This window comes from Centruroides vittatus, unplaced genomic scaffold (assembly GCF_030686945.1).
Source record: "Centruroides vittatus isolate TY-2023 unplaced genomic scaffold, ASM3068694v2 contig_1776, whole genome shotgun sequence".
Lineage (NCBI taxonomy): Eukaryota > Metazoa > Arthropoda > Arachnida > Scorpiones > Buthidae > Centruroides > Centruroides vittatus.
In genome coordinates, this window is record NW_027121087.1 from 152,063 (window position 1) to 167,852 (window position 15,790).

At 31.3% G+C, this 15,790-nt stretch overlaps 2 protein-coding genes across 6 annotated transcripts in view; one reads left to right on the forward strand and one right to left on the reverse strand.

Moving 5' to 3' along the window:
- The window catches only part of LOC136969273 (ninein-like protein), a 110,325-nt gene that overhangs the window by 81,245 nt on the left and 13,290 nt on the right, over window positions 1-15,790 (reverse strand). For all 4 annotated transcript variants that reach the window (XM_067263370.1, XM_067263368.1, XM_067263369.1 and 1 more), the window contains exons 2-3: window positions 231-435; window positions 50-164 (exon numbers count right to left, since the gene is read on the reverse strand). In XM_067263370.1, coding sequence (XP_067119471.1) covers window positions 50-164; window positions 231-416 — 301 coding nt within the window. In that variant the 5' untranslated portion in view covers window positions 417-435. The remainder of the gene's footprint in view (window positions 1-49; window positions 165-230; window positions 436-15,790) is intronic.
- Window positions 8,863-13,967, forward strand: LOC136969339 (monocarboxylate transporter 12-like). Of its 2 annotated transcripts, XM_067263471.1 has the most exons (5): window positions 8,863-9,188; window positions 12,031-12,174; window positions 12,241-12,336; window positions 12,442-13,014; window positions 13,581-13,967. In XM_067263471.1, exons 1-5 carry the CDS (start codon window positions 9,002-9,004, stop codon window positions 13,709-13,711), a joined length of 1,131 nt encoding a protein of 376 aa, XP_067119572.1. In that variant the 5' UTR covers window positions 8,863-9,001; the 3' UTR covers window positions 13,712-13,967. The 2 variants fall into 2 exon arrangements, with proteins under 2 accessions (XP_067119572.1, XP_067119571.1); XM_067263470.1 differs by having other exon boundaries at window positions 12,241-13,014.

Below are 15,790 nucleotides of genomic sequence, written 5' to 3' on the forward strand. Positions count from 1 at the left end.
AAGACGTTATAAAGCTACATAAACGTGCTAGAAAGTAGTGATCTTAAACCTGAAAGGTGCTGGCTTCCCGTCTCTTCATCATTATCATTTTCTGCAGCATCTGCTAAGCCAACTGATTCGGTGAGGAGTGATACAAATCCTTCTTTAAACTCATCGAAACCAACCTGTAAGCATGGTTAATTATATTCACGATCACTAAAAATAGATAAAATGTTAAAACAATCACTCACTTTAGCATTTGGATCATCTCCTAATAATTGATACACGAAGATATTCGTTTTTTCTGTCAGTTGGAGCTTGTGGCATAGCAAAATGAGTTCTTCTCTGTTCAAAAAGCCCTTATTCTTTATGTCACAACTCTGAAATACCTCCCTGAGTTGGCTGACATACGTGTCTTGCTCCTCCGATTCGTTCATAGTAAAAGCCTCATCAGAACTGTAAAAATTAAAAAAAAATAATAACAATTTCTATTAGTTACTAAACCTCAATTCACTATTACGTCGCATAAAAATTTAATAATAGAAAATTTGGACACAAAAAAATAATAATAATAAAATTCCCACATTCGAACAATGAAATGACACGTCATAACTCATTCGAAAGGTTATTAAACTTCTATTTATATTATAATAAAGTGTATCAAAAGGATTTTTATTATGCAGTTGTTGGACTCAGGATAACCTTGAGTTGAAATTTTTTATTTTTATTTTTCTGATCTCAGTCCAATGATTCTTACACAAGAATCGGTTATTTTGCCTGAAGGATGGGCGTAATAATATATTTTACAACTGGTAAATGAGTGCATGGGTTCATCCCTCTTCGTAATCGAGTTAATCTTGACCTAATTAGTTTAAACATCCAAATGGAACAATTAAGAAAATAATTAGTACTTTACTGATGCATAATCAGATAAATGAACCATAAAGAAACTAATCGTGTAATGATCATGGCGATAAGAGAGAGAGAGATCTTGCTTGGGAGTAACCAATGGAAAACTGAACGTTACTGATACGTAAACAATAAAGCACACGTCAGACGAGAAACAATAAAAGACTTTTTTAAAAAAGGAGACGAAATTACACGAAATTCGTAGCCTGAAGCTAAACACAAACTTACCATCTTCAAGAAACTAAGATGAAAGATAACCGCACTTCACTATTCCTTGGGAGATGCAGACAAATGCAGTTTCCCGCCAAGGTCCCAGTCCCAGGTGCTACAGCTTTTGTGTATAGAGGGTGGTGAGTCACTTCTCTCAGGTAAACAAACTGGACGGACAGGTAATAGTGTTTCTTTAGTAAGTTGTTGGGAGATATAATCCGCTACGTTGGGGGTGAGAATTTCGTCTCTATTTCTCTTTTATAAACACACAAATACAAAAAAAAGGAGATAAATTTCGAAACGAAATGGCGCAATAAAAACATTCAATTTGCAAAGAGCATTTGTTAAATATTATTTTCTAGATAAATGGAAGTATAAACCGGCTGCAATATCGTGTTTATCTCGATATTTCGATTAAGTTTTGCTACCCAAAAAAAACCATTTTCGGCTGACAATCGATACAAAGAATAGCATCGTTCACCCTCAACAGATGGCAGAAGATTGTACACAGGCCTACACTACAACAGAAGATATTTGAATTTTTTACCATGTTAAATTTATAAATAAATTATTTTTCAAAATGCCAAAATAATATATCAACTCCCAAGTTTTTATTTTCTTTTATATTCGTAAAAAATCCCCTCGACGAAATTTTCAAACTGTTACACATTTCTACAAAATTTAAAAAGGGGAAAAAATGTATATTTCTGTAAAACTAGTTTTCATTGGTGGAAATTAATATCGTTTCAAAATTCGCCTGGCGCCATCTCGCGTTATAAATCGACTTGATTTTTGTAAAGAATTTTCAAAAGATGTTATTATTAAACGAAAGAACTAGATTATTAATTCGGATTTTTACGTGATAACAAGATACTCGTTACATCACGAGCCCACCATTAAAAGAATCGGCGAAACGTGACGGCAATTACGTCACAGGAGTCTGACAATAGATAAAACGTCGGAATTTTACATAATAGAAACATACGCAACGAAGAGTAAATCCTTTCATAAACAAGCTCGAAAAACACGTATATTTACACTTATTACGTAGATATTTTTTTCTTTTATACAATTCTGTGAACTAAATTCGAAAAATCCGACCCGGTAAATAAAGTACAGTACTACATCACAGAACCTCTATCGACGTTAAATTAGGACGTGCTTTTGGGAGGTTAAGATTTATTGTCTCCTGCATAAATTAATACCAGAATAATTTTCGAGTGGGAAAATTTTATTTAAAAAATTTCCGAAAAATGAAAGAGGTTCTCTATACAGAAGAAGAAGAAGAAAAAAAAAAAACGGGGTTGACACAACGCCTCTGGTGACTCTACCCAAAACGTTGACCTCCTGAAATTAGCTCATCTGACAAAAAGATGAAGTCAGTTCGTAAAATTACGTCATGTTTATAAAAGAATATTTGATTCGAGTTTATTTATAAACAGCATTTTGTTTATATAATGCTCCCACTTACGTCATTTAAGGGATGCCAACGACACACAAAGTGACCTTATTATAGGATATATGGCTTTGTAGCGTGCATAAGTGACCTTTGTCCACCTCCATTATGATTTACTAGAACTTCTAAACCGTTATTTTTCCTTTAAAAATTGGGTTGTTGCGCGCCATTACCGCATCCTTTTTCTTAGAAATGTTTTTAATTTAAATAAAAATCTCTTGCACCTTTTGACGATTTACCATCTTCCGAAAAATTAAAACGGCTTTTAACTCTTATATTTATAATTTTTTATTTATTTTTTGTTTTTTACTTAGACAAGATGAGATTTTTCTAAATTAGATTATTGTAACTATAGCGTGATCGAATCCAATCTTATGCGCCGTACCTGATAGCACAGGTGGCAACACCCCTTCTATCCCCCGATTTCGCTTTGGGCGTGGTACATTGTTGCTATAGTAACATTTCATGACGTCGGTAGTACACGTGCGGGCTAATCACGTGCCTTAATGGATAGAGGAAATGCGATTGTGTATAAGCCATTTAAAATTTTCCATTGATACAAATTGGATTTCGATAAACTCACCTATCTATCGACTTACACGTCAGGTCGGACTAATAAATTTAAAACCCATAAACATTTTCCGCTTTTGTCACGTGACGTAGGGTCAATAACCGATCCTAGTATACAGGTGATCCTAACTACGGTCCATCAATACGCTACACAAATGGATAGGATAGTTTTGTATAGAGAAAGGACGTCGAACATTAACCATTCTTTGCATTTCCTCTTCTATTGCAACGTAAAGTAATTACCAAAAAGTCTATTGTTTACGCTATTCTTATCGAATTAATTATGTAATAACAATTAATTTTTTCGAAATTTTAAAACAGTATCTTATTTAGATTTAATTATACGTTTGAAAACTTGTAATTAATATCGGGGCCTTGGAGACGTCCCAGAAGTGGCCCTACCTATAGAGTAAAAAGGCGACTCATAGCGTTATATTATAAGCAAAAAGGACAATTGTCTGGGGCCCCACCAACGGGAGGCCCCAAAACCAATCTTTTGTAAGAAAATATTTCCTTCGGGGAAGAAAAATGCCTGAAGTCAACACCGTACATACATGGGTTGCCCTAATTCAAATTCTCCCGGGTTCCACGAAGTTATAACGTGCCACTGAGACGACGGCAAATTTTGTATTACTTTAGTATTTAAATAATTAAATTGGTAATTATTAAAAATGCGACTGTTCTATATAGGGCCTCCTTTGTCCCTTATAATGCGACACTTTCTGTTTGCAATATTTCTTTTACATTTTTAAGCACTCGAAATGAGATACAGACAGATTTTTCTAGAGTTTATAGTATAGATTTCCACCCCGCACTTCTAGACTACAGCCCCATCTTCTCTTCCTTCTCCTGTTTTCATTAATATTAATAAATAATATGATATAATACTATTAACTTGTTATATTTCATACAACAGACACAAATTTTTTGTTAATTTACAATCGTGTTTGGTATACAAACATCATTTATTATTTATTAAGAAATTCGCTTGCAGTAACTTCACTCCACGTTTAATTCTGTCACAATATGGCATTATAATGTAGGAGAGTATCAATTAAACGAATGTATCATAAAAATTTCATCAGAATAAACATTGAAATAATGACATTGCATCGCTTTTTATTATGATTAGTTTGTCACAGAACCACTCCTCTGATGATTATAGCATATATTCAATTATTAATTATACTAAATATACACAAAAATGATAAGAATATGAATCTTTAATATAATATAACATTCCACTTATTAAAAAATAAAAGGCATTTTACTCTCCTAACTAACAGAGGGAAAATATGGCGATCGGTCGAAAAATGACCCTCCCTAAGATTTTTGGATTCGGGGGACCTTGAAACGTCGAAAAATGCAAGAGGAACTTGGGGGTTTTTCTGTATGTATGGAAGTTAGTATGTGTGGGGGGGGGCACGATTTTGTTCACCCACTTTGAAGCTTTATAATTCCCGTGCCTTTTGTCGAAAATTTCTGAAATTTTTCATGTAGGTTTGTGTATCAGGTGAAATGTTTCTGGAAATTTGCAGGAAATCAGAGCATTGGTTAAGGGGTGATGCCATATCTCAAACAGATTCCTGAAGACTTAAAGGTAAGGGTAGCAAATATTAGGGATGAAAACAAGGAAAAATTCCATCAACAACGTTGTCAACTATTTTCAACGCGTTTTATACTTTTTTTTTGCACGTTTTATGTTTAAAATATACATAAAACATGCCAATCAAACGGGGGTAATGTTTTAAAAACTTTATCGAAGTAAATCTTCGTGTAAAGTGTATACATTCCAAGATATTCACTATAGAGTCCAACTACATAAAAGTTTACTGAGAGAGTAACAGACATGCAGATGCTAATTAGCAGAAAACGTAAATATAAATTCGAACTTTTTGCTTCGGAGATATTTAAGACATCCCCAAAAGGCCAGATAACCCTTTCTAAAAGTTTCATCGCTCCAACTTTGCGAACAATGTGAATAAACATAAAAAATACATACAGAGAATAATGCCTTTATGTAGAGATATTATTATTATAATAATAATTAAAACAATTGTAATTGTGTTACTTAATGATTAGATTGTAGCTAACGACTTGGTTCTGTATATAAAAAATTGAAGCAATTGACGTCACATTCAATTCAAACGGGCGTATCCTCTATTGGATTCTCTTTCTCTTTCTCTCGATAGCACGGAATCGATAAAGTTTCATTAAAGCTCAATAGGTCGAAAAATAATAAATAAATAAAATAATTCCATTAGCCTATATATAGAAATTAAAGCATAAAATTAAATGCCGATGGTTCCAACCGGATTACTTAAACACTAATGATCAAACAAATATCAAGCAATGGGATCGGTTATTGTATATTTAAAAAACAATAATCTTTAAAAAATTGTAAAATTTCTTAAAAATAAACGAGTTTCTAAAATTAACTCTTTTCTATCCGACTTCGAAAGAGCTAAGAACTGAGATGGACATATTGGACACCGTGGATATTAATTTCCACGGTGTCCATCTCAGTTCTTAGCTCTTTCGAAGTCGGATAGAAAAGAGTTAATTTTAGAAACTCGTTTATTTTTAAGAAATTTTACAATTTTTTAAAGATTATTGTTTTTTAAATATACTAATGATCAAGCGTGCATAGCAAAAATCCGCGTGTCAAGGTTGCTAGAGCAGGACATCACGTCACGTTCTCGGAAAGTATGACACTTTTGCAATAAAAGAAGACATCGAAAAGCCCGAAAAATGCTATTAAAAACGATATTTAACATCGCTGAAATTCTTATAAATCTTTTGTTACTCTGTATACCTCAGTCTACCGTTCTGGGAGGTTGGAAATCGAACCCAGACAAGCAACCCCAGAAATTTTTAGTGGATTGTTTCTCCCGGATATGTCGGACCCCGTCTCTCGCCACACTGTTGTCCTCATTGTGGGCCTGCCGAACCCATAATAGAATGGCTAGAAAGGCCTCCTTATGTCCATAGAGCGGAAAGAGCCCCCCCCCCAAAAAAAATGGAAAAACATCTTGCGTGTTGAATAAAGAGTTAATAAAAAAGTATTCAATTTAAAACGGATAAATAGTAATAATAAAGAATGTATATGTATAATTTATTTCCTTTGTATTTATATTTCAAATTCCTCGTTAAAGGATGTAAGTTGAAGAGTAATTTATGCATTTAACGAGTTAAAAAAAAGATAGAAATTACACTTAGAATCGGTTCATCGCGACTGATAATCTGAACTAGATTATAAGATAACGATTTCAAATAGATATAAATATGCATCGTGACATATTTTGTTCCGAAAAAAATCGATAAAAATAACTAAAATGATTAATTTAGGAACAGCCAGCAAGGAAGAAGAAGGAAAATAAAAGAAAAACAGTCATAACTTGCCAATAACAGTTTTCCCTCTATTATTATTATTATTACTTTACTAAGTTTTCTATGGAATAATCACGCTATTCATTATTCTTTTTTTTCTATTCTATTCAATTGTTAATATTATTAAATGATTATTTCTTTACGATTGCATGCGATATTTTTCCAACTGTATACCGAAGTAAATGAATGTTGAACTCTTCAACTAAGACAATTAAGCAAGCGAAGCACTCCTCGAAGTTTATCTTCTTTTCGAACGAATTACTTCTTATTTTCTCAACTTCGTCCACCGTAGAAAAGAAATTTTCAGGAAACTCTACGTGAACTATAAAACAAATTATCCATAAAAGGAAACGTTACACTACAAATTTCTATAATTTATCAACACGTCCTTTTTATCTTATGCAAATACCTAGTAAAATTGTGTATTTAAAGGTACTTAACATATTATTTTTTCCCTATTTTTTGGAGCATTACTTTTGTTTTAAACTCAGTCGAGTAGGATAAGATTTGATTGTTTATTTCTTTATTTTGTAGGACAATGATTCAACACGAGCGACAACTAAATTGCCTCTTTCGCAACTTCCTATCTTTAAGCATTTTCATCTCTCCCCATTTTTAAAATCAAGGACGAGGAGAATTTCTTAGAAAGATTTAATTGTAATAGAACATGGTTTATAAAATTTATAAAGAGCAAGCTTTGTTTAATTAAAAAAAACACCATTTTTTATAATGAATTATGAGTGATAAAGAATGAAAACAAAGAGAGTAAAGTTACTAATTTACTAGTCTTTACATTCTCTGTGATGACTTGGTACAACATTTTTTAAATTAAAACGACCTTGCCAGCTTGATACTTCTACAAATAGTGTGTAATAATCCATAGGTGTTTCTCACCTTTCCATTCTTGTGGGAGGTCAAAGTTAGCACGAGGGCGTAGAAACAGAAACATACCCAAGTGAGTCATAAAGACCATTCTTTCTAATCCCAAATTTAATTTAGACACCCGATCTTAAGATTAAAAAAAAAAAAGTATCATTTGCTGTCTGAGGAATTGTCTTCTGCGAATTTACTCGATATGTAATTTGATATTACGTTCTAAAGTTTAAAATGTCATTACTGTTGTTTCTATTCACTTTGTATGGCGTGTCGCTTCGGCGCGTGGTCGAGACGTATTTATGAAGTTTTTTGTAAATATCAATCATAAAATATTAATTTACTCGAGTTTCTTGATATGGACTTAGTTTAAGAAAGTTAGAGTGTGTTTTTGGATAGTGGATAGATCAATTCGACAAACAGAGATAATTTATTCGCTTCCGTCGCGTCGCGCTAAGCGCGACGCGACGGAAGCGAAGTAAAGCAGGGAACCACTAAACAGGGGCTAAAAGAATAATATTTCACGTTCAAAAGTTAATTATAATTAAAATGTTTAATTTGAATAATAAAACAAGAAATTTTAATTATGATTTACTAGGATATAGCATTTCATATGCTTTGTAAACTAAAAAAAAAATAGGGTTTTAGGCTTGCACATTCCATAATTTGAATTCAGAATATGTAATGAAGCGCAAAGAATCTATTTTGAGTAAAGATGAATAATAATTTTCTTTGCTTACAATTTTCTCTGCTTCTATTCACTCTTTTCCTCGACGTCCATTAAAAGTAATCTAGTCCAAAATACCTATAAACAGTGAACTGTATCGACTGATGGACTGTTCTATCGTATGACTGCTGACAGAAAAGACAGAGTTACAAAGTTCCAACAGGAAATAAGTCGACTATTTTTGTATTTTGCTCACGTTGCCCTTCTTCCAACGGGGAAAAATAAAAGAAAGGTATTTTCTCGGCATAACGAACTTTGTAAACTGTGCGTTAAGAAGGTGAAACGGTCGCTTTAGGGGGTGTTGCTTGCCTAAACGAGTTCAACTTTCTATAACAAAAAAAGGAAAATATACTATTTAAACGTTTTAATTAATATAATTAATTTCCATCCACCATGAGAAAGTGTAAGAGGCTCGATAATTTAATATTTTTAACGTATAAAACAAGGATAAAATGTAGTAAACATGCATAAAACGGGGAAATGATGTAAATAAATTACAAAACTGCTGCAAGATGTCAGTAAACTTTTCTTTATATAGTTCATCGAATTGATATTTTAATAGCTAAATATCAGAACGACCTTGAAAGCTTTTTTTAAAACTTAGTTTCCTTTATTTAGCTCGAAACAAAAACAGCATTTCTAGTCACCCCCTCCGCGCTTCGCGACGCGTTACGTTATGTTTATTTGTATGTCGCGTCGCTATACTACGCGCCGCGCGAAACAAGTAACTTATAAAATAACGTTAGCATTAAAAAGTCCTATTAATCTACGACTACTGTTTACATTTGCGGTACAGGCACCAAATTTCGAAACGTAAGATAAAGATTTAACATAAACATTAGAAATTGGCCACGTATTTAATAAATACGCGAATCCCTTCTTAAAAAATGGCTGTGATCGATAGAGGATGGTCGTGGGTCGTAAGTGCCGCTTGTTTTGTCAATATGTTGGCTGTGATAGGTCTGTATAGGGCATCGGGGGTGATATATTCAGCAATTATCGACACCTTCGGTGTGACCAGGGAAGAAGCTACTTGGCCTTTCTCATTGGCTGGAACAATTGGATTGCTTGTGTGTAAGTTCATTTTCGAATTATCTCGAGTCGAACTATAATTAAAGCTATTATTCATCTACTTCTGAAGCTGTCGTAGGGAAAATAAGGAAACGTGAGACAAGATTATAGCCTATTCTAGGGATAAAATTCAATATTAAATTCTTACAAATTGTAAAAGGAATTCGATGGAAAGTTTAGATAAGAGTTTAACACTGATAAAAATAGACTTTCAGATAAACAGTAAATTTTAATAAATGTATAATTTATTTACAGTAATTAAAAAATTATACAGCAAAAATAGTAAATATTACTGAAATATATTTTTAATTCTCCTTTTATTAGACTGGATTTATGGGATAAGGCAACGCAACACATGTGCGAGCTGTCAAGGGTGGGTACCTTCCTGGAGGGCTTTTTATGGGAAAATGACCCTTATCTAAGTTATATTAGACACGTGATGAACACCCTAAAACTTCACGAGGCCAGCCCATTGGCAAGGCGCGAACCCACTATTCGGGGGTTTAACCTACTCGGTCATTGATGGGCCTTGTCACCTTCGATTAAAATTAAAACGATGGAAAAGTTTATAATATTTTTGAAATAAATTTCATCTTAAGAATAGATCCAATCTTACGAAATTATTTAATAATTAGTAAAAACAAAGTAATTGAAACAATTTGATTTTTATATTTGTAATATTAGTTATAAACCATAACTACATAACTTATGTTTTAATAACAGCATTTTTATAAAGTCCAATTACTGATTTGAATATAAACAATTGTAATTTTGCTTATTGCATAAGAAACTTTTTGTATGTCATAATTGTAATCTAGTTTCATTAGTCCTTATTTAACAACAAGAGTTAATAAAATTAGCTCAGTTTACTGAAAGAGATTAGCAAATTGTAATTGAAGAAACAATTTAAGATTTCGAGATAGAAGTTCTCAGTAGGGTAGTGTGAAAAATGAGCAGAAAGTCTCAAGAAGTATTGAGAAAAATTGCATATTTTTCTATAGATAACAAGTTTAAAGAGAGAGAGAGAGACAGAAAAAGCACTAATGACTTGTCAAGTTTAATTAGGATTTCACTTTTTTTAAAATTACTATAAATTATCTAATGGTGTAAGTATAGTTTAATTGACAGTATATAAACGTAAATAAAATTAAAATCGCCATTGCACGACGGTCGAAGTTTGAAAGATTATTTCCATACAGATGATAACTGATATTGCAAAAGATGAAATATAACTTGCTCAATTTCCTGTTAAAAACTGACGTGTTCGATAGAGTAAACAGCAATTAATAAAGTTACTGATTACATTAATATCTGTCCAAGAAATTGAATTAAAAAATATCTTTCTGAATGTTTATTAATACATTATTTAAAAATTCATAAGTTTAATACAAATACTTTATGCAATTTATGTTTCCTATACATTAATTAAGAATTATAGAACGATTATAACAATAATAGAATATACTTAATATAGTGAATAAAATCACTGACACCTAATAGTTGGTGGCGAGTTAGTCGACGTGCTGGCCAGGGGGAGTTTTTCGGGTTTTCTTCCCGTGTCTAATTCTAAATAGGGACCAGTTCCTCCATAGAAAGTCCTCGCAGGAGGCACCCCTTCTAGCAAATTGTCCATGTGTTGCATTGTCTCATCCTGTGACTCCACACCACTTCATTAAAACATACTGTTCGGCAGTTTTTAAATATTAATACTTTAAATTAATTAATAATAAAGTTGTTTTTTCTAAACATAGACTAACACTGCTTATAACTCTAATGTTACCCTTTAAACTCTTTCAAAGATTGACTCCTCCATACCCCACACCACAAAAGAAATTAAAATATTAAAATCTAAAATAAAAATTATAAATCACTTGCAAAAGTTTATACAATAAACACACTTTTCAGGTTAAATTTTGACATTTAATTCAAAAATTACGAAACATTTAATTATTTATTTTAATATAAAATTGAGGAAATGTTTCTTACCTCACAATTTAATCTTATAAATTATATGTTTATATTTATATTATTTATGTTATTTAGACTAAATAAAATGTAAGCTATATACGAAATGACACCAGGAAATATTAGGAACAGAAGTGAATCTCATGAATTCAATATATAAATAATAATGTCTACAGAAACTAGGCCTATGTGACAAAATCCTCTTTACAATTGGGACAATATCGATCAAACTGATACCATTTAATAACATAGATTTCATGAAATGTTTTCCCTATTATTGTTTAATTACATACGTAAAAATAAAACCAATTTCTTTAATCATTTCTAAATGTTTTCAGAGTTTCTTAACAACGGCAATTGACCGAAACATAAAAAACGATCGTTGTTTGCAGATTATTTTGTATGCATTTTTGTTCAACGTTCCTGAAAAATGGCCTTCATTGCAGGTTCGACCGTACCAAAATTTTAAAGAGCCAATATGTCATCGAAAGAATGAAGCTTATTTAAGCTTACACCAGAAATAATTTTGAATCAAATCAATATTATGTTGTAACACCCTCTTACATCAACAAAGGCATTCAGTTATTTCAATAAAGATAACTGAAACTAGTTGTATACGTAAAGATAAACGTAACAATAGTTGAGTGTAACTATATATAGGCCTATAACAGTTGTGTATGTAAAGATAAGATTAGTAAAATTGTTATACATGGAAAATATATATTTACGAGTTGCATATTTGGATCACAAGTTCGTATGAGAGGATTAATTCTTAATTGAAAACACCAGGGAAAAAATTCAATTACTGATCTAAAAATGAATATTTTATTAAGTTCTACATCAAAATATTATTATTAAAATAAATAATTTTCTTCTCCAGCTTTTTGTAATGGTATATTGTGCCAACTCTTCACCATTAGAACAATTGTAATTTCGGCAACACTCGTCGGTGCAATTGGCATAGCATTGTGTTTCACAGCTCACGAGGTTTTACCACTCACCATCTACTTAGGTTTATTTTATGGTAAGTTAATCATTAATTCTATCATTTTATATGGAAAAAATATATATATAATTTGGAATATTACAGGGTTCGGTATAGGAATCGTCAATATCTCCTGCATAATCATCACCTGTCAATACTTTAAAAAATACAAAACTATCGCTATCGGAGTATTATACGCTGGTACTGCAACGGGTTCCTTTATTCTTCCGCCATTAATAGAATATTTATTAAAAATATATGGACTTCGAGGTACATTTCTTATACTTTCTGGTATTTGCTTGCAAGGTGTGGTAGCTGCTGCTCTGTTCAGACCTCAAGAATTAGAAGATGCCACGCCAAATAAATGCGAAGAAAAGTTGAAATTTACTTCGAAACCAGCTCAAATCATTTCTAAATGGATAATAATCTTTCGTTTTCGGATATTTTACCTTATTTGGATAACTTATGCGGCTTATCACTTCACGTATTTCATCTTTCCTACTGTTATCGTCGATTATGCCTCGGACTTGAACATCAAAACCGACAAAGGAGTATTTCTTCTTTCTTGTTACTGTATAGCTGATTTATGTGGTCGCCTGTCATGTGGATGGGCTACTGACGTTCTCAGGATAAAGAAAAAGCACGTGATAATCGCTTCGTTTCTTCTTCAAGCTGTGATCTTAATAATTACACCTTTCTATAACAGTTATTTATTTTTAATGTTTGTGAGCGCGGGAGTTGGATATTTTAGTGGTTGTTTAATGCCTCAATGGCCCGTAATCTTCGCTGATTATCTTGGTTTGACTCACTTGCCATTCGCAATAGGAACCGTTTTAACTTTAACTGGTTTTCTCCCATTTTGTTTCCCATATATAATAGGTAAGTGGATTTATAAGAGTTTAAATCTTAGAATTAACCATAAATTCGTGATACGGTGCGGAGCAGAGGAGAATCATATGAGAAAAATACATTATTCTCTGCTTAATATCTTAACGAAGATATTCCGAGACAGGTCTCTCTTAATACTCATTAGTTAAGGAAATTGATATTAATGAAAGAGTTGGAGAATAATCAAAATATTTATATTTCTCGCGTTATAATAAAATCAAATTAAATCTAGAAAGGAAACAATAGACAAAATTTGGTCATAATTAATATAATAATTACCTTTACTTATCTATGAATATACAGTACATTTCTTGGAATATCTCAATTTACCTTAATTTTTAAAGTTAATTATAATTGAAATATTCCATTTTATATTTAAAAAAAAACACAAAAATTATATAAAATTTGGCAAAGAGGAAGATTTTATATAGATTTTCCTCTCTCTTATTTCTCAAATATTATTTATTATAGGATTTAACTAGTCACAACCCATTTTAAATAATTTAAAAGTTAGTAAAATTTGATTATATTTTTAAAAATTTAATATATTTTTACAGGATATTACAGGGATATAAAAGGTAGTTACAGTTCACTCTACTTCACTTGTGCAGGGATCAATTTATTAGCTGTTTTATTATGGAGTTTGGAGCATCTGTTTGTAGATAGGCCTATTAATTCTCAATCCTAACGTGGATATCGTCTCCGATTTAAAGTAATATATCAAATCAAACAATTTTATTGTTTTGTTTTGTAGGAAGATCGCTGTACCGAGAAGAAATAGCACGAAAATGAGCTTGGAAGGAATGAAAAATTAAAAACTCAACACAATTTAACCTAACTTGTTTGGTTAGTCTGAGTGTCTGTCTTGGTTGGATGATCAACTATGATAATAGCATTCTGCTTTTTACATACAGTAACAATGGAAAATAAAAGAATAAAAATACCATAACAAAGTGTTAAATCGCTTAATGATTAAGATGTTTTTAATCGTTTAGATCGATTAAATGCGTCGTTGAATTAATACAAATTACTAAACCATAGTTATGAATCTTCAAACGTCATCATTTTCCACTAAAAATTTGGCATTACTAGGCTTTTAATTGCACCACGTTAATTATAGTTAACGATATTCATTACGAATTTGGTTAAATTAGATCATGAATGCCAATTTGTTAACTGTAATAATGAGCGAGGCGGTTAAGGCATCATGGAGAATCCGAGATCAAATATGGCGATTTTTCGGATGGTCTTGTGTGGTCTTCTCTAATCACCCGTCCCATTGTGAGTCTGGCTGAACCCACAATGGGCTTAAGTGCCCACAGAGCGTAGAGTCAAATAAACTTCAATACAATTATCAGATCTATAACAGGGTTAAATATGCTGTATTGATACATAATTCCCACAATTATACTGTAATCAATTACATTTATATTATCAGATTAATGATTTAAGGTTAAATATTATCATATTTAAATCATAACTCAAAAATGCCTTTCAATATAAACTAGTTTATCATAATATGAACAACTTATTTTATAATATATATATATATAATTATAGTTAATTATAGCTAATTATGCATCGGTGTAGCATATTTAATTAAAATTAACCGTGTTATCGATCTGATAAATTGTATTTCTCTTCATTACAATTAGCGAATTGGTAACCGTGCTCGATATTAACCAAATTTGCAGACAATCTAGTTAATTCGGTTAATTGAAATTAATATAATTGCATTTAACTTCATCGAATTTTATAATTGTTAAGATTAAATAATTAAGTTAATTTACAATAATACATAATTATTATTATATTACCAGAATTAACTGTAATTAATGTGTTTCCTATTTAAAGACTGCGTGGTTATAATTGTTTACAATTGATATTTTAACTTCAACAATAATTACAATTAAAATCATAATTATTGTAAGATGATACTAAACACGGATCTTCACTAACGCAATAGTTGTTCACTGTTATTCACCTTTAATATAGTTTTTATGGACATCATGCAGTTAATCGCCATTAAAAAAAAAAACACACTTAGTTGACGCGAAAAACGTAATTAATTAACATCCAAAACTTAATTATAATTAAGCATTAAAACAATTACGTTCAATTAACTTTGCTTGTAACTGAAGTAATAAACTGTACGAGAGGAATCATTGTTAATTTTAGATGTTATCAGCATAATTGGATTAATGTGTTACTGCAAGCTCTTTAATTTTGTTTTTAAAATATACGATTTTAACTGTAGATTATTCACTGTTAATTGAGGATTTAAGCCATAGTTTATTCACTGTTAATTGAGGATTTAAGCCATAGTTTATTCACTGTTAATTGAGGATTTAAGCCATAGTTTATTCACTGTTAATTGAGGATTTAAGCCATAGTTTATTCACTGTTAATTGAGGATTTAAGCCATAGTTTATTCACTGTTAATTGAGGATTTAAGCCATAGTTTATTCACTGTTAATTGAGGATTTAAGCCATAGTTTATTCACTGTTAATTGAGGATTTAAGCCATAGTTTATTCACTGTTAATTGAGGATTTAAGCCATAGTTTATTCACTGTTAATTGCGGATTTAAGCCATAGTTTATTCACTGTTAATTGAGGATTTAAGCCATAGTTTATTCTGTTAACTGAGGATTTAAGCCATAGTTTATTCACTGTTAATTGAGGATTTAAGCCATAGTTTATTCACTGTTAATTGAGGATTTAAGCCATAGTTTATTCACTGTTAATTGCGGATTTAAGCCATAGTT

What these genes read in the sequence shown, in the direction of transcription:
- LOC136969339 (XM_067263470.1), top strand. Translation starts at nt 9,002, where the DNA reads ATGGCTGTGATCGATAGAGGATGGTCGTGGGTCGTAAGTGCCGCTTGT. An exon ending in CTACTTAGGTTTATTTTATG is followed by an intron (nt 12,175 to 12,240) that starts GTAAGTTAATCA and finishes GGAATATTACAG; the next exon opens with GGTTCGGTATAGGAATCGTC. An exon ending in TTGTTTCCCATATATAATAG is followed by an intron (nt 13,015 to 13,580) that starts GTAAGTGGATTT and finishes ATATTTTTACAG; the next exon opens with GATATTACAGGGATATAAAA.